This window comes from Rutilus rutilus (genome assembly GCF_951802725.1).
Source record: "Rutilus rutilus genome assembly, chromosome: 24".
NCBI lineage: Eukaryota > Metazoa > Chordata > Actinopteri > Cypriniformes > Leuciscidae > Rutilus > Rutilus rutilus.
This window is the reverse complement of record NC_140228.1, coordinates 26,581,226-26,600,917: the sequence shown is the minus strand read 5'-3', so window position 1 is coordinate 26,600,917 and position 19,692 is coordinate 26,581,226. Positions and strand designations below refer to the sequence as shown.

Sequence of the window (19,692 nt, the reverse complement as noted above, 5' to 3'; positions counted from 1 at the left end):
TTTTTTCCTGAGAGTATACTCATAATAATGAATATGCATATAGAAATAAGTCCTGCTTTTAAGTTAAGAGGGACATTTTTCACTTTTTTGATAGAGCCAATAGCTGTGTCTCAATTCAGGGGCTGCATCCTCCAAAGGCCGTATTTGAAGGCGCACAGCGGCGCAACGAAGGCTGTCCCAAGTCGAAGGATCCTTCTAAGGCTGCGATCCAGTCCACTTTTATACACGCACTTGCGAATTTCCCCTCGGGGGAATCCCTGCCGCCATTTTGAAGTGTGTTCCACTTCGTGAAGTGGACGAGGGAATTTTATATAGACAGACCCTCGTATATGTCCCACAATGCAGTACGAGTGTGACGTCACCACATATCTCGTCTAATCACCACCACAACAAAGAACTCAATGATATATCAATTATATATATATATATTTTTTATTTATTTATTTAAAACAACCCAAACACACCTATATACATTTGGATGCTGCATTAAACAAATTCTTAAAGGGAAAAAAATATACATAATAAATCAACTCCATAGCTGATTCCAAGTGATCAAGGGCTTTCAGCCCGCCGCAGTTTCCCCCAGTAGTGGGCACTCGTGCAACGTAAGCAATGACGTACATCCGAGTGAACGAGAAGTTAGCGAGTGAAGGGCATGACAATTTTGGACTGGAACGCAGCCTAATCGTCCTCTGAAGGCCGCGTCGGCCCCTTCTCCCTCTCAAACAATCTGGACCAATCTGAAAAATAGTCTTTTTATTTTTCATTTTTCTCTAGCTAAAAAAAAAAAAAACCTCTACATTTATGATCAATGTCAAATTTAATTAATAATTTGATGTTGCTGAAATATAATATTGATGATTTTGGAGATTTCCCCAGGTAGACAGCATTGCACTTTTAGCAGTACTGTACCAACACAGAAAATGGTTGCCTGGGGGCATTAAAAGTTGTTTGTTTGTTTTAAAGCAGAGATGCTGTTCTTTCTTTTTAAATATTGTGTGTTAAGATATTCATACAAAAAAATATTCTGGGGGCCATGAAAGTTTTATCTAAATGATCAAAAATGCTTGCGCTGACTGGTAACAAAAAAAAAAAAAAAATGTTGGCGAGGAAAGGGTTAATGATTAATTAATGAGACGTTATTATAAAGCAAAAGTCAAAAGGGTGAGTAGATAATGAGAGAATTTTTATTTTGGGTGAACTATCCCTTTAAATGGATTTTGTCATTAAGACCAGGAACTTGTGAATAGGGTTGACATTAACTAAACTGACTACCAAGAGACTGTTGTGGCTTAGAAAGAACTAATTGGCTATTAACATATTCAAAGTCTAATGCACCACAACCTTCAAGAGAGAGGCAAGGCGAGATGGAAGGAAGGAAAGAAAAGGGAGTTTGCAATAATTTTGTTCTTTTTCCACTGATAAACAAGGCAGAACATGAACTCTTTAAACAAGGGTTATTGAGCTAAGAGGTGACAACCCCACTCCCAAATCAGCATCTTAACACTGCTTAAAATGTGAATGATTAAAGCAAAGGTCCATGTGTCAGAGTGATTTAGTTTAATCACCACTCAGAAAACAAGCTGTTTAATGTGACCTTCCTGACTTCCCCGCCGATCCGCCCATTTCCTTTTGATTTCGCTAATTTTGTATCAACGTTTTTCTCGCGGTGTAAAAATTGCTTGCATCTGTTTCTGAGAAAAACAAACCCTCGCCCTCAGAACCCCAGCCACGTCTGACGCTCATATCTGACTTCTCACACCTCCATTTGCCGTCCATTTCACCTCCTTTGTACCTCTGCAAAACATGAGCAACATTAACTGCGACGTGCGAGCATTGTGGAGAATACAGTCACGTCTCTACGTTCTTCAAATGCCACTCAATATCTCATACCAATCAAATCAGTGGGATGCATTTTCCCGTGTGGCTTTTTTTGATTAAGTGCCCTATTAGCATATGTAAACTGCACTTTTGAAGTGAAATAGCGTTTAATGGTTTATTTGAAGTGTGCGATTGGAAAAAGGCAAAGTAAAACATCCCTTTGATGGAGAAACGCTATACTGCAATCAAATGTTTACTGTACCGAAGGTTAATGAAAGCTATTTGAGGGAAATTTTTGGACTTGTACATTTTGCAAGATGCATAAATTAGATAATAATAATAAAAAAAAAAAGGAACTGATGTGCAGAGTGGAGAATGTGCAATAACAACGTAATTACGCCACCATAAAAACTATTTCCCGTAAAGAGAAGCAATTTGACATGCCTGAGCAACAAAAAGTAGCATTTGCAAAATGGTCACGCAATAACTTCTCATGACTATTTTATTAACACTAACTGTTGTTCTTATATAAAGACCAGTATCCAAGGAAAACTTTAACTACTACAGGCAATATATGCACCAGTTTTCATAATTCCATTTTTGTACATCCTTACTGCACAATAAACAGTAACAAAATGACAATTTATTGCTGAATCTAATCAAAATTGAAAGAATAGCGACTTTTTTTCTTTTAGATTTTACAACAACAACAAAAAAAGTCACAATTCTTTAGGGTTCCTTTGGGCTTCCATAATTGGTTCCTCATTAAAATGTATCTTTTTCGTCCTCTCTAATGGCTCAATGGTTTGAAAACTGTCCTTGCTGGCTCTAATGTGTTCTGACGTAGGCATTTTCTATACTCCATTACTCTCTGATGATCATTGGAGTTCTAATTAGCTGATAGCTGAAATATAGCCTTCCCTTCTCACTGACCTTGGACAATGTTTGGACGTGACAGATGATACTATCAAACTACATTTTTACAAATTCTGTGGAAAACTTGAGTGTCTCTTGTGATGCTAAGATGTCGCGGGTGTTCTCCTTGGTATTGTTAAGTGGTTGCTAGATTATTCAGGGTGGTTGGTTACTGGCCCAATCCCAGGTCTCTTTGATATTTTGGTTTCTAGATATGGTTCGCTCACATTGTCTATTTCTCCAGTTTTATCATCAATCCCAAAAAAAAAAATTGGAAAATTAACAGCACACCAGGGGCCAGTTGCATAAACATAGCCCTTATGTTTAGACTGTGTCTTAAGAACTAGTTTGACCAACTAGCAGTTAACCAAGAGGTAATCAGCCTTACTTTTCAGTTTCATATTAGACCAATCTATGTTTTTATGTCACTGATTTAAAAAAAGTTATGAAAAGTCTTAAAATTTGATGACTAACTTGTAAGACTAGTCTTAGCAGTTTATGCAACGGCCCCTCAACTGCTTAGACTAGTCTTTAAAGTTAGTCAGTCAGTTACATAAAAAGGTAGATCGGAATGATTTGGAAAAGTAAGACTGATTACCTCTTGGTTAACCCTACAGTAGATGGTTAACATGGTGGTTAAGTTTATGCAACTGGCCCCAGGTTGCACTATTTAAAATATAGGTCATGTCCCTGACACACATGTAATTCCTTAGGGTTAGAGGTCCTCAAAATATAAGCAAGACGTATGCGCAATAGTAATAGCGATACTTGCAAAATCCACTAATTATTCAAACTGCCAGGGAAATGTTAAAGCTTTTCTTTTGGCATTAACCATCATGAATACATAATCATATCAACACCGTCATTCTCCCAGACATCTCTTGCAAAGGTGAGATGGCAGTTGTTTGAAGGACCAAAACATCCTTTTTTTTGGTCTTCAAGTACTTTTTCAATAGCAGCCTGTTTGAAATTGGAAAGAGTGAAGCCTCAGACGGGTTAATGGCTTGAAACAGCGTGAAATATGATACTATTCACTCTATGCTCTGCGAGGTAGAACAGCACAATTTCAAGAGGTTACCAAACCAGGCAGAATACAAATTCTCCTCAAATCATCCCAGATGATATTGAAAAGATCTGGGAAGATTAATGTTTCAGTCGCTGCTTTCCATCTCCATGTTTATTGGCAACTCTAGAAATTGAATTTAACTTTAGTTTGCTCCACCCACTCACACTGCATCCACCATTTTGTTAAGCCGTATAGTCAACGGATGTCTTTTCCCAAGGTCTAATTTATTTGAAGCTGCTTTAGTTTGGTCATTTAAGTTATTTTACACATTAATAAATAAACTTTTTTTTTTTTTTAAGAATCATCTGAATCAGTGACACCCCTGCTTGCATGCAAAGTACACATTTTTGGTGGGGTTCATTTTTGATTCTACAAAAATATTGATGTGTCCAAAATCGCATACTTTCTGAGCAGGTACACGACTACAATTGAATTCGGACGTACTACATCCGCCATGTTGCTACTGTCACGTGACCTACGAGTGTCAGTTGCATTGCTTCACCGCCATTCATAAATCCTTTCCCGTGGCCTCATGGGTTAGTAAAGTGTTCATCGAATGCGCACTTCAGAATCTCGGGGGAAGTAGTAGGTCATCTGGGAAAGATCGGATTTATGAGTTGAGCACACATGAACGCCACCACAAAGTCATAAATATGAGTGGGAATCTCTGGATTTTCTTTTCTTGGGTGGGGGGGCATGTCAGTGAGAAACATGGCAAAACACACCTGAAACACATTCTTTGTTCTTCATTTTCTAGAAGTAGAGTTTAAATATATGACTGTATTTTTGTGTAGTTGATTAAGAGAAGGTACAACGCCAACTTGTGACTTGACTTGAACTTCCCAGGAGGACTTGAACGCACAATTTGATCTGAAGTCTTTGACATATAGACCCCTATATAGCAAAAACAACGAGAGAATCAGGTAATGGTTGAAGAATCAGGAAAGGTCTGAAGCCAGAAGATAGAAAGCCCACCAAAGGAAGAGAGAAAGAGAGAGAAAAAAAAATAGCGTAAACAACTCATAGACGATCAAAACCATGACGATAAACGCTCTACATAATATAAAGTTATTTAGGGGAAAAAACATAACTGCTAGTGTGATATGGTTTACAACGGTTCAATAAACACGAAGTTAACATTGAGCAATTAGCCTACGTTTTAGACACAATATGGCTACTGTGTTTGTTTTTGCTCCACCAATGAATGCAACGCGTCTCCAAGCAGCAAAATGTAAGCTAGTGGTGATTCGTTCCTGAATGAATTGTTCACTTCGAACGATTTGGTTGAGTTAAAGGGATACTCCACTTTTTTTGGAAATAGGCTCATTTTACAACTCCCCCAGAGTTAAACAGTTGAGTCTTACCGTTTTCAAATCCATTCAGCCGATCTCCGGGTCTGGCGGTACCACTTTTAGCATAGCTTAGCAAAGATCATTGAATCGGACAGGACCATTAGCATCTCTCTCAAAAAAAATGACCAAAGAGTTTTGATATTTTTCCTATTTAAAACTTGACTCTTCTGTAGTTACATCGTGTACTAAGACCGACGGAAAATGAAAAGTTGCGATTATCTAGGCTGATATGGCTAGGCCCTCTAAAACCAGCCTGGTAAATCAGCTACGACCAGGCTGGAAGACCAGGTTTTAGCTTTTTTTTCTTCTTTTTTTCAGCAGGGAGATTATTTGTTATATTATCAGTCATTCTATATTTTTATTATAACATGCACCAATCATGAACATACATGAACTGATTTTTGATCTTATGTTGACTTTAACCTTTCATGACAAGTTCTTCAGTTGTCAGATGTGTTTTAACTTGTTTTTAACACATCCAAGCGTTCAGTAAAAAAACAGAAAATAAATAGAAATAAGTAAATTGATGCCTCTGTGGACACATACACCCCTATGGCTGACTAATAGCTGTATCTAAATGTCAGCTGAGGAAAACAGATGCCTTGGATATGGTGTGGTATTTTGGTTGGCGGCTAAAAATCACTGCCTAGTTTTCGAGTTCTCCAGTGATTCATCGTTCGGGTCTCACCCACTCCTCGCTAAAGAGTTAGGGATTTCTTAATGAGCAAAACTCTCGTGACTTTGTGCTTCTGTAAGTCTCCACGCATGCATACTATATGTTTGCACACATCTATGCTGTTTATCACACAACTAAACATCCACTTTGCCTTCCATATGTATCCGTAGCACCGTGGAAGAGGAAAACAGACACTTAGTGTTTATTGTAAAGACTCAAGTCCCTGTGATGCAAATTAATGTGTCACTCAAACTAACACAATGCCTGTTTTGGGGCAGGACCTCAAACCGTGCAACTACAGATGAAGTTTGTGCATAATGAGCACCATTATCAGACTGATTTGATTTTCGTGAGCCTCATTGCACTCAGACAGAAATAGAAACAAATGAGCTGGTTATATGCACTCATAAATGCCTAATGATGCCTCAGTCACTCCATAGTTCAGTCTGTTGTGCGCTCGCCATCTGGAAACAGCACTTCAACACTACAGTACCACTTTTTTGGTGTGTTTAATTTTCCTATCGTGTTTATTTATTTGTGTTTTGAGAATTTACTGAGTCAAAGTGTGGAGGAGTGTGGCTACTGTAGTTCAGAGTTAGAAACAAGCTTAGGCGGGTGTTATTTGCTCTAACGTGGGATGCAGATTATTTTTACATTAACATTTTTTTTATATATAATATATTAAATGGAAAATATCGGTATCACTTGTGCATAATGCCACCCACAACAACCAAACTTTTTATTAAAACATTTAAATCACAAATTATAAATCTCATGTTGTTCGTTTCTTCAAGACAGCAATAAGATTAAATGTAGAGCAAATGGAGACTTTTTATCTATAATATATCCTCAGATTTTTCTCCTGGGAAAAAAAGTGTGCCTTGTAACATGAGTTACCTAAAGATTTTCAGAAGATGTCTCAAACTGTGCTTAGATTTCCCAGGTTACCAAAGTTATGATGATTCACTCTAAAATAATTGCTGGGTTGTTTCAACCCAAATTTGGGTCAAATATTGTCAAACCTAAAATAAAAATTTAATTTAGAAATTTAACCCAACAGCTGGGTTTGTCCATATTTGACCAAAATTTGGGTTGAAACAAGCCAGACTGTGGACTAGACTTCCATACCCCAACGGAAGGGTCCCAAAAAAGTGGGATGGTAAGGTTCAGGATTAGGGTAGCCTACCATTCACAACTTCTGACAATGGAAATGACAAAAATTGTGTTCTGTACTTAACTGTACCATACCGCTCGGTGGAAACGAGGCATTAGTAACTTTGCAACTACGTCAACTAACTCTCGTTAGAGTTTTAGAAGACTGGTAGGTTAGGGTTTGGGTTAGTAGAATAAGTTAATTATAGTCAGTAGAATGTCTGTCGGGGAACCTTCAAAATAAAGTGCTAGCAGATATTAAGCAGACAATATCCTAATACTCTAATGAGAGTTAGTTGACATGTAGTTGCAAAGTTACTAATAATTAGTAGAATGTCTAAAGTGGACCATTGAAAGAATGTTTCTTTTCAGAAAAAGACATCAACAATGTCTCAAAATGTGCTTGAATATGAATATCTGCTATCAAAATCAGACATCTCAATATGAACAATTTTTCAGTATAATCCTAAACTTTTGCTGTGTTCCCTTTATTTTACTGACGACTGCTTCTCAAATCTCGGAGTTCAGTGCTGGATTCGCAACCCGTTTTTACTCTTGAAAGATGGTGTTCAAAATACTTCTTATTGTGTTGGTCTCCTGCTAACTGGTTAACTCACACACTGTCTTACTGAAATACTTCTGCTAATCAGTTTATGGGCCACTATTACCTATAACTGTGTCTATTATTGCAGATTGTCTGTCGTTCTCTCTACTTTGAGGAAAGATTAAGCATGGAGCAAGATTTCTTTTACCAACGTTTATGTTGCATAAGTCATTCATGCTAGAGCTCGGCTAATGTATGCACTGAAAGTTTCCACATGTTCACCGCAATAAATTAGAAAAATACTTGGTAAATAAATAAGTACAAGTAAAATAATCGGTTTGCTGATGGAAACGCACTTGTTAACGCTTACGGTGAGGAATTACAGTTGCAACATCTCATAATGTACCTCAAACTGAGTAGTGTATCACTGAGAAACACTGAGGGCCCTATCTTGCACCCAGCGCAATTGACTTTGTACAGCGACGCATGTATCATTCCTATTTTGCACCCGCGCAAAGCGGACTTTTCTCTCCTCAGACGCGCGTCGGTTAACTAAGAAATACACTTGCGCTCCCCGGGGCGGTTCAGCGCAAAGAGGAGGCGTGTTCTGGCGCAAACGTTCCCTCATGCTATTTTCCTGTTCCATAAAACAATTGCGCCACTGACCAGAAAAAACCTAGTCTAAAGTCAGTGGCGCGTTGCGCGTTGTTCATTATGCTATTTTAAGGGCGCATGCTTGACCATAATGTATAGCGTGCACAACGCGCATATACTTTGCTTATGTAATCTACACAGATGCAACAGTTATTTTTGCACATCATAAATTGTTACAATAAAAAATATTAACACATGAGATGACGGAAATCATTGTGGTGTGCACGAAGATGTGAAAAAATAGGCATAAATGTAGCTTACAAATTTTTCAGGCTAATTGTAGTAATTAAGGATCAGACCTGTTTGCCCAATAGTGGCAAGACATATATGTATATAAGGACCTCTGACAAATTGGTTTGTCCGTCAAGAACCAGGAAAAAAAAAATCGGAAGACTGTGAAATCACCTTTACCCTAATGTAAGTAGCCTACATTAAAAACCTTAGTCTTCAACTTACCAGTTAAGTTGAGCTTGCTCATATTTTTTTCTTTTGCACAGTGAGATGGAGTATGTCTTGGGACAAAGAATTAGACGCCGGAGGGAGAGGGTATACCGGCCCAGACAGACCTACCTCTCCCTCAGTGAGGAGGAATGCGTACGTAAGCTACGTCTGACCCGCCAGGCTGTGACAGACATCTGCCATCTCCTGGCAGATGAGCTGGGGACTGATGCACCCTGTCCCTATGCCTTCCCCGTTGCAGTAAAGGTTACAGCGGCATTGTATTTCTATGCATCTGGGTCGTTCCAGCACCCCCTTAGCTCCATTGGAGGCATTTCACAATCTGCCATAAGTTCGGCTATACATGCAGTTACATCAGGTCTAGTCCGACATGCTGGGGAATACATCAAATTCCCCGTCACACCTGACAGCCAGGAAAGAGCAAAGCAGGCATTTTGTGCGAAGTATGGGTTCCCTGGTGTCCTTGGTGTTATAGACTGCACCCATGTGCAGCTACGTGCCCCATCAGAAAACGCACTTGTATACATCAACCGCAAGGGAACCTATTCAATCAACGTACAAGTCATTTGCGATGCTTATAGTAAAATCACCCATGTCTTTGCGAATTATCCTGGCTCGAGCCACGACTCATTCATACTGGCAAACTCTGCCATTCCTGCCATCTTCGAGGGGAATCCCCCGTTGGATGGGTGGCTGTTAGGGGACAACGGGTATCCGTTAAAGACATGGCTGATGACACCATTTTTGATGCCAGCAACAATGAGTGAAATGCACTTTAATCGAAAACACACACAAACACGCTGTGTAATTGAACGAACGTTCGGCATGCTGAAAATGCGCTTCAGGTGTTTGGATAGATCAGGAGGCACTTTACAGTACAGTCCTCAAAAAGTCGCAGCATTCTTTGTGGCGTGTTGTGTTTTACACAACATTTCCATAAATCAAGGTTGTGTTGTTGACATAGATGAGGAAATATTAGAGGACTTAAGGAGACGTGATGCTGAACTGCATGTGCCGATGCCACTTAACCCAAATGCCCCAGCAGCAGCACGGGAGAGGAGAACTTATTTGGCAGAAGAGCTGCTGCATCGTCTATAGTGAGGTAAGCAAAGTTATCTCGGTCTATGTTATACTACATTGCAACAATATAACCATACTCGTGATTCAAAGAGAACGAGTCCAAAACATTCAAAAGTATTTATTCGTGACATTTCTTTATATTTTGTCAAAAAGAAAAATCAATAGCAAACAGTAATTGATAAAAAAAGGAAAATGAGGTTAAAAATATTTAAACAGAAAAACTTTATTTATTTTTCCCTCCTCTGGTAGTTTTGCGACGCGCGCCACGGCGGGATTGGACACCTGAGGGTCCGGGGATGGCATTGCGCGATGTGCACCTGGTGGAACGAGTGGACGGAGATGGAGTGGGGGAAGGAGGAAGAGGCACAACAGGAGGAGGAAGAGGCACAACCGGAGGTGGTGGTGCGCTTGAAGGGCCACGCTCCATGGCTGCAGCAATCCTCTCCAGGCTTGAGGAGATGCACCCGAGAGGCCGCAGTAACATCGCCATCCGGTCAAGATGATCATTCAAACTTTGCCGCATCCCAGACAGCTCCCGCTCCAGCATTTCAAATCCGGTTTGTTGGAGCTGCAGGAATGGGTGGTCCTCCGGTCTAGCGATGCTGCCACGGCGTGTAGTGGGTCTGGACCTTGATGGTTGCTCTGTTCCCTCCTCAGATGGCCGGTGCGCACGGCTCGCGAGGCCAGGGTCTTCCTGCGAAGCTGTTACATTGTTTTTATTTATTGTGTGGCTGCATTACATTTTTTTTTTCATGTAAATAACGAATAAAATATTTTCATAAGAAACCTTATTGTATGTGAACTTGTGTACCTTGGGGTTGGACTGCTTGCGTTTCTGGTTGGGTGCCGATTTCAAAGCCCCCAAATCCTTCAACGCTTTCAGCGGTGAGGGTGGACGCAGCGATGTCCTCTGCTGGCGTCAGGTCCTGAGTAGAGGCAGATCCACCTCCCGTTACACGGCGTGCCCGATTGATGCTGGCAAGCTTGGACTTCCCCCGTCTTCTGATGTCATTGTAGCGCTTGCGGCACTGTTGCGACGTCCTGGGGATGCCAGCTGATGAAACAATTGTGGCTATTTCCTCCCACGCCTGTTTAACCAACGCTGATTTGGGTGGGTTTCTCCCATCCCCATACAACATAACTTCTCTGTCTTTCACTGCTCTTACAAGAACATCAGTGTCCTCGGCTGTGAACCGCTCCAGGCGTGCGCCTGGTAAATCCGCCATAATAATATCAATCCGTCATGAAACTTGCGCACCTGCTCTTAAAGGGAATGTGAGATGACGCTTTGATTGGTTTATTTCACGTTACGCCCAAACCACACCTATGAGTAATGAAGCTACTTCAGACCAACCCTTTTTAGATTTGCGCCTGGCGCAAGTGTCATTTATCCCGCCGGGAAAATAGCAACAGCGCCAAGACCCGCCCACAAAGTTACTTGCGCTTTGCGCTTTGACACTTGCGTTTCAGATCGTTAAAATAGGGCCCTGAGTCCTGCTCGAGTCGTCCTTGCGATGGAGGTTCGGGTTGAATAACTAGTTCTTCCAATGTTTCATCATAGGACTCGCGCTCGGATTCGGAGAAAATCGACGTCATTGTTCGTTACTGTGTTTAGTTTACGGTGTAGGAAGCCTCAGGACAATCAGCTGACGTTGTTATGGCAATGTGCGTTTTTGTTTTTGACACATGTGCTGTACGCGTAAACCAATCACAACAGACTGAGCTGTCTGGCCAATCAGAGCAGAGTAGTTTGTGGAAAGGAGGGATTTACAGAGATTGATTCATCTGACAAGTCGTTTGAGAGTCATTGAAAATGTGGTGATGTGCAAATGTATATTATGAGAAAATGAAACAGTTTTTGACCTTTGATGCATGTAAACCTGTTATAGGAGACTCCGAAACAACATTCGGAAACTTTAAAATAGCATAATAGCTATTACTATTTCACTATGAAATAAAATACTCAGCAATTGTGTTGACTTATGAATTTGCACAACGGTTTACATAGACATACAAACAGCATTAAAAGCTTGATTTGAACCACAGGGGGACTTTAAGAATAACTAGAATTATCCTGCACCAATTGAATCACTAAAACACATGCAGTGCGTTTTCCATTTTCCTCTGTTTCTATAAGTGAAGTATAGGGAAAGGTTAACACGGCAGTAACAGTCGAGCTAGATCTACTGCTCACAGTGTGTTATTACTCTTGTAGGTTAAATCCCAGGTGGAGGCTCTGTTTTTTTGTTTTATCATGTGAAATATTGCTTTACAGAGAGCTCATCCAAGTGGAACAGACTCCCTCTCTGAATCTATCTGTGGTTAGACTGACAGATGGCCCAGACCCCAGCAGCTCGTAATGGGAGAGTGAACAACCAGGTCGCCACAGACTCCAGTTGTTGATTTCCTGTATAATGCATAATGGCATTTACATTAAGCATCCCACAGAGATCCTAAAAAAGGGGTCTGTATTTGTAAAGGTGATTACTAAACTACAGTAAATTAAGTTTCTGTCCACCGATTCTGCAGTAAATAGACTAGACTGTATATGGCTGATATAATTTAAATATATTGTGGTTTAAAGACTTTGTTATTAAAGCGCAAGCTGAAAATGCATTTGATAATTTGATAAGAATAAAAGTTTCAGCAATTTGGAAATATTTTTAAAATGTTCTTTACACCCACAAAAGGAGGACATGCCAAATAATGAAAAATTCTGAAGAACATTTTTTCTCTCATTTTTTTTTTTTTTTTTATGTTGATAACAAAACTATACAAGGTGAAAGTAATACGAGCAGATTAAATACATATCACTTGAAGCAAGGATTAATATTTTTGTTTTGAATTATTCATTTTATTTAAAATTATATATTAAAGGTAGCTTGGTGCTCTCTAGGGGTTAAAAAACAAAACTGCATGCATTTTGTGGAAGAACATTGTTTTGGTTGTGCTTCAGCTCTCTGTGAATGTGTGGATTAATATTAATATAAAACAAAAAACTTCTCATAAAACATTCACTACTAGAGATAAAACCAGTTTAGATGGAAAGGATCTCAAGCTGACTATCTAAAGACGTTACTAGCTTTACCTATTAAGAGATGCTGTACTTTCTTGAAAATAAATTCCAGCACAGCGCTACAACAACCATAATGAAATGAGCTTCACAATAGATAATGCTTTACAATGAACGCTGTTAGACATATGACAATGTATCTGTTCAATAAAATACCTTACTCTCCTGTTTAGTCATAAAAAATGACATCTCTGCGTCACTTTTACATTTCAAATCCCTCAGTTCTCGCCGTGTAAAGCCAAGCTAATGTTGATTCTTGTTTTATTACGAGCTCTGTCTCGTTCTCTTTCTCCAGCGGACTCTCCTCTGGTCGGCGTTTGTTTTAAACGGGTGATTCTCCGGAGGTTTATCGGCTCTATGTCAACCTTTTCTCACCTCTGCTACTCTCACACCAGATACGCGCCAAAGTAGCCAGAGCAACTTCTCTCTATTTCTGGATATGACGAGACACGCACAGGCAAATTACGTATTTACGTGATTTCTCACAAAAAACATCCCGTGTAAAATATAAACACTTATAATAGGTTTACCATGAATCAGGGTAAAACAAAAACACATTTTGGAAGAAGTTTGGGTTAATTGGGTAAATTGGGTTAATTTCTAACTAAATTGTACGACTGACAAATGTTATTTAAACATTTAGACTTTAATATCAGGAAAATTATTGTTTAAATTTTGCATGGTGCTGCGATGTGATGCCCGATGTAAAATCAGTGTCCTGAACACAAACCAGGGAAGAACTACTGGACAACTGAGGCCAACGCAACCTTAGAAAACCAAGCTCAAATTAACTTGACACGCTCTCTCTCTCAAGTACATGACTGTCAGTGTGTGATCCATGACTGCACTTGTGTCCTAAAGCCTGTCATTAAATAAAAAAACAAAAAAAAACAGTGATCGGCATCTGTGCGCATCTAGTAAGGCAGAATAATCCAATCATCCTGGCTTTGGAGCACATTACCAGTCGGAGAGAAGAGAGAATGCACTCAGGAGTAATTGAACCCTTCACGGTTTCTCTTCACGAAAGTGTACAGACTAACCACAGGTTGTCTGGAACCTGATGAGGGGTAGACGAATAATTCTAATAGTAATTATAAGCTGGAGGAGTACATGTGGAGATCCTTTCATTGTGGGTGATGAGAGATGCTTAATGTGGCATTACATAAAGCATGGATGGTTTTAATATCCATCCGTCAAAAGGACACATGCTTTATGAGCTAGCACATGCTATTTTTAGACAGGGTCTTGGAAATGTAGGGCCTCAACTGAACGCAAAAGTTTATGAAGGTAGGTGTTCTTTACTTTGACAAAAAAAAAAAAGAAGAAGAAGAAATATCTATATTAAGACAACTTTCTGTGAAAGCATTTATTGTGACTGGAAACCAAAAGTGTTTTCGCAAATGTGGAAAATATGCCCCCTAGTGACCATCTTCCTATTTCTTAGCACTTTTTATATCCCAGGGGTTGATTTTTTTATAATAAATTTTAAAAAAAATCCCAGAAATAGATGTTCAGTTTAAAAACTATGATAATAAAAACTAAGAGTGGGGCAAAACCTAATGCATTTAAATATGTACTGTTAAAATTATTACTATAAATTGTCTACATTTTTATTATTCCTTTTTTTCATGCTCGAGGACACAGTGCTGTCAGTGAGGATCTTGATATGAAATTTGTGAAAATATTGTGTGCAGAAAAAAGGCAAATGCTATAAATACACTTGTGAGCAGAATCATTTATTGTGTGTTATTTCCAATTAATATGCAATTTAATATATACTTGGTTCATAATTCAGAATTAACCAAAAAAGTGTGACCGTATTAACTGTGTGCATTTATAAAAATAAAAGCTGCGTAATAGCTACCTATTAACTTCAGCAAGAAAAAACTAATCTTCCTATTTCCAGAAATGATCAAAATGTGAATTAATGAACTTGAGATATGATGGAAATCACGCTTGTCCATTCAGACAAATCACAGAATCCTCTGGCGTAGTCGCATGTGTGTCCACTGCTGGATACACTTAGTGGAAATATGAAATAAACCGGTGAGAATGTGAAAAGTAATGTGTGTTTGAAGAGAGTTTATTTTCAAAAAGTGCTAGTCTTGTTTGAACTGCAAAATGGGTTAGAAAATATTGAACCTTCAAATACAGAGAAAAATGTGTTTATGGTCAAATCTCTCATTTCCAGAGCTTTGCTCTTTGACACTGCAGTAAATTGCATTATCTTTAATGCAGGCTGCGGCGCTGGAAATGCGATCCTGTTATATTGTTGTTCATGGGGATGATCTGTCCATAATGAATGTTATTGATTTGCTTATTAAATATGATATGCCTTCTGCGAGTTGCTCGGCGGGCCTCCGTGATGGATTTCTTTTGTGGAGTCACACCTATTTACAACTCCCCACATAAAATAATAGGTTCATTACGTCTTATGATTGGATTTTAGTAGTAATCATTAAGCTTTTAATAGCATATCCAGATCCCAGACCAAGCAGTCCATATGTCACAGGAAGCCAGGTTTCATATGGAAAAAATAATGCTACGATATGCTTCAGGTAACCCTATGTAAATGTGCAGATGATCCGAAGAGTTTCTGAAGGTCTAGATCGTGTCACTTGTGTCACTACACACTGGCTGTTATGATGTTAGATGTGTTGCCCTGAGAGAATCAGGCTGGTGTTTTATGTGGGACGACACAGGTACATTTAACCAGGTCACTGGGGTCTGCTGAGCGCTCAGTCAAGCCTGAAAGCATGCCGGAGAAGAGAGAGTCCGGCTGGCACGTTCTGCTGAGCTTGTGGATCTTTTTATCTGCCGGTTTCTCTCTGACTTTTGAATATTTTAATCTTTCAATGTGCATGAAAATCAACAGTCACCTGTATTGCCCATGCAGCAAGTTAGAGAAGTGTAAGAAATCATTTCAATTTTTTTTTCGTCTCTCTCCTCTGTCTTATACAAAATAGAGGAGTCATTCTCAGGAAAGGAGCAATTTGTGTGACCTCACGACTTAACAGTATGTTGAATTTAGTCAAAATGTGCAATACAACAACACCCTAATCTTTGAAGACATTATTATATACATTATTAAACCAATACATATTACATTATATTACTACATACAGACATAGAATGATCATTTTTATCAAGCTCGTTTATTTAAGTTCAGTAATTTCACTTAAATGGCAATTAATAGGTCATTTTCATTGCCATTTAATAAATATAAATATACGAGCTTCATAAAAATGATCATTCTAGAAGAAAATTTCAGATGGCACTTAGAGGCTTTTGCATCTGAACTCTTCATATATATATATATATATTTGGAATATCAGCCTAGTTGCATTCCTGCATTCATCATTATTATACTGTATTGTGTTATGCAAAGTAAAAAGGAGATAAGGAGATGATATTATAATTGTAACTGTTGTATAATTGTCTCAAAGGTTTACCTTAATGCTTACATTTACGTACACTGACAAATATTACATGAAACAATTTTCACTCAGGCATTTCACAAATAATTACAAATAAATGGCAAGTAACACACTGAATTAAACATGAAATTTCGATGTAGAAAGACTGAAATAGTATTTTCTTGTGAAACATACTCCAATAATCTTTGTTTTATTTACAGCTTTGAAAAAATTTGGTCTCATCAAGCTTCATCTTTCTGGGAATGGGAATGAAATCATAGTAATGGGAATGAAATCGGGAATGAAATCGTAGTGATCCACATGAATATAGACTGTAAATCATGAGGTGTGATGACATTTTCTAGCTAAAGCCATTTCTACATTTTTGGTCATTCTCAAAATGTTCTGAATGTACAGTAATAGGGTCGCCAGTTTTCTATTCAAATTTGAAGAATTTTAATTATACTGTAACAAGGTTAAAATTACGTAGTACTTAGGGTTAGACTTGAGAGAGTAATGACATGTTTAGGATTGTGAGGAATAATTTAAGAACTATAGCCATTAAAAAACAAAACATACTGGTTGATCATTAATCTAAATACTGGGGGGAAAGAATCCCATATGGTGAAAAGTTCAGCCATAGCCTTTTCAAATGACACAATTGGCACTGCTTCCTGAAAACGACCCATGGAGGTTGACTGATGTAATGCCAATGCAAAGTAGGGTCAGGTTCCCGTGGGTGTTGGAAATGAAGATGCCACTGTGTAAAGATATATGAAGCCCATTGGGCATCACTGACCCTTTGTTAGCTGGCTTTCAAGCACAATGTCATCCAAACCATTAGGGTGTTTTCTTTCCTGCACAAAACACTTTCTAAAAAGTAGTTTTTAATCAAATTCACAGTCAAGTTTGGTTAAAAATGCCAATGCTTGATAACCCGAATTTGTTCCAAAAGCATCTACGCAGAAATTACAATGTCCTTGCATTTTTCACAATCTATTTGACATCCGTAGTGATGATATTTGAAATGACAGTGAACATAAATAAATATATAAATAAAAACATCCAGGGCTTTTCTTGAAATGCCAGTGCCCATCATGCCACAAAATACATTCATCCAGTCACGGCGCGCCCACCAGATAGACCGCCACGTCTGCAGCGATCTCGTCACGCAAGCATATTCCCTTCAACATTGATTACCTTTGGGCTTGCAGGATAAGGGCCGTTGAGATATCTGTCCCCTCACCTCAGTGATAAAGTCCAGGGCAGGACATTTGACTGAACACGATGTGCCCTGACATCTCTGCGTCTAATTCTGAATGCCAGGACAGAGTGCTATAGGAAATGAGGGGGTGACCCCGGAAGCAGCGGTGAATATTGCTCTGAACCTCCTGTTTGCCCTCTCATTGTTTTTCAATTAAACGTGGCCACTTGTTCGGCAACATGACACTGACAGATGGCAAGGTCTTTATAGGGGTTCAACGAGAAGTGCTGATGGAAAATAACACTTACTCTATGAGGAAGGCCACATCTGGCGAAAACTCAAGATTTAAGTGCAGTTGGTTCAATGCTCTATAAGTACAGTGGTAGAGTTGAACTTCGGAATGGAACAGACATTTAATTTGGAAAGAGGGAGAAGATGAGAGAGTAATGTGCTGTAACACTTTGTTATTTGACTGTACTATACAAGACCATCACAGCCAGTACGACAGCATGCTTGCTACTGTTTAAGTGGTTTTGTTCATGACTTCTTCATTATTACACTCTAAAAAATGCGGGGTTGTTTTAACCCAATGTTGGGTCAAATATGGACTAACCCAACGTTGGGTTAAAAATGCAGTTTAAAAATGGACAAATTGCATTTTGGACAAAATCAAAAATGGACAAAAATGCAATTCAAAAATGGACAAATTGCATTGGTTACATTAAAAATGTAACCCAACGGCTGGGTTTGTCCATTTTTAAATTGCATTTTTAACCCAACGTTGGGTTAGTCCATATTTGACCCAACATTGGGTTAAAACAACCCCGCATTTTTTAGAGTGTAATATATTTAACTTATCTTTGTAAATATAAAATGTATACATTGGAGTGCCTCAGGGCTTAGTGCTAGGCCCTCTTCTCTTCATAATATACCCAGCATTACTGGCTCCAATTATAAATTATAACAATAAAATAACATTAACTTTAACTAAGTGTCTATCAGCATATTCCATGCACACATGAAATTTCCTTGCCCTGAGGCTAAAATAAACCATGCCTAATTGCTTCTGTGAGCATTGAGTCTTACAGGACAAAATGGCCAAACATTACACAATGGAAATTGATTACAGAGAATAGCTTGTCTTATGTCACCTGCCATCAGGGGCCCTAAAAATGTCATGTGGAGAATCACATTCTGTATGTTAGTAGTGACGTGGGCCTTGGGACACTTTATTGATTTATCTCTATACAGATCCAGTCAAAATAAGATTTTCCTTTTCACTGAACCACAACAGTTCCCACTGGCTTAGTATGTCTGTAACCATTCTCATAAGCATTAGCAGGAATTGATTTCAGCAGCTTAAGTGAATGTTCCTACTCATTTACTCCATTTTTTTTACTGATCAATATTCACTGTCACTTAGTTGTGCTTTATGGGGTGGGAGAGTATCAAAACATACTCCCAGTCTGGAGGTGAACCATCTGTGCTCGCTTACTTAGCAGATGGCGGAGGGAAATGTTGCCACTGGAACGTCAATCCAGCTTGTGCTGATGAGAGTGAAAAGAAAATATATTGTGTTCCAACACCAAACATATAGTAAGAAAACCTACTCAGTATTTAATCCTTATTTAATTCTATGTTTCAAGGGGAAATGTTCAAAAATACACGACTCATTGTTGCAAACCGTGCACAAGCATTTCCACATTACATTAATAATAATACCGGTAATATTCTTATAAAATATTAAAAAATAACCATTAGTTCAGATGTTTATGGAAGAATAGCAGTAAAATAGTGCTTAAATTTCGTTCTTTTTTTTTTCTTCTCAAAATTGCTGAATTGTATAAGTTTGATCAGGTATAAGATAACCTGTCCAGGTCGAATGCACTCTTATCTGACATCTGCGGTTCTCCTTCGGTAATAAAGCATAGCGAGAACATCGTTAAGTAGTTTCTCATTATCTTTAGTAGGGCTTTAACTTCCCCTCACATTGATGCATTGACTTTACATTAGATACACATGAACGTCGTAAATAAGAAATTGAGCATGGGGACTGACCAGCCCATTATTTTCACAGAGAAGATCCCTTTAGCACACACACACACACACACACACACACACACACACACTTCATTTCAACCCTAATTATCTTTCCCACCGGAGTGTAGTGAGGGGACAAATAGGGTGACCGGCTGAAACATAGATTTTGTACAAAGGTCAACCGGCTGCTAATAGCACTGGATAAGACAGTGAATTATGAATATAAACAAAGCACAAGTA

The 19,692-nt window shown here is 38.8% G+C and overlaps 1 protein-coding gene across 1 annotated transcript; it reads left to right on the top strand.

The window, feature by feature from the left end:
* Positions 1–8,681: 8,681 nt before the first annotated feature.
* LOC311284371 (putative nuclease HARBI1) lies at positions 8,682–9,737 on the top strand (the record flags this gene model as incomplete). Its single annotated transcript, XM_084399367.1, has 1 exon — positions 8,682–9,737. One exon carries the CDS (start codon positions 8,682–8,684, stop codon positions 9,735–9,737), a length of 1,056 nt encoding a protein of 351 aa, XP_084255493.1.
* Between the last annotated feature and the right edge of the window lie 9,955 nt (positions 9,738–19,692).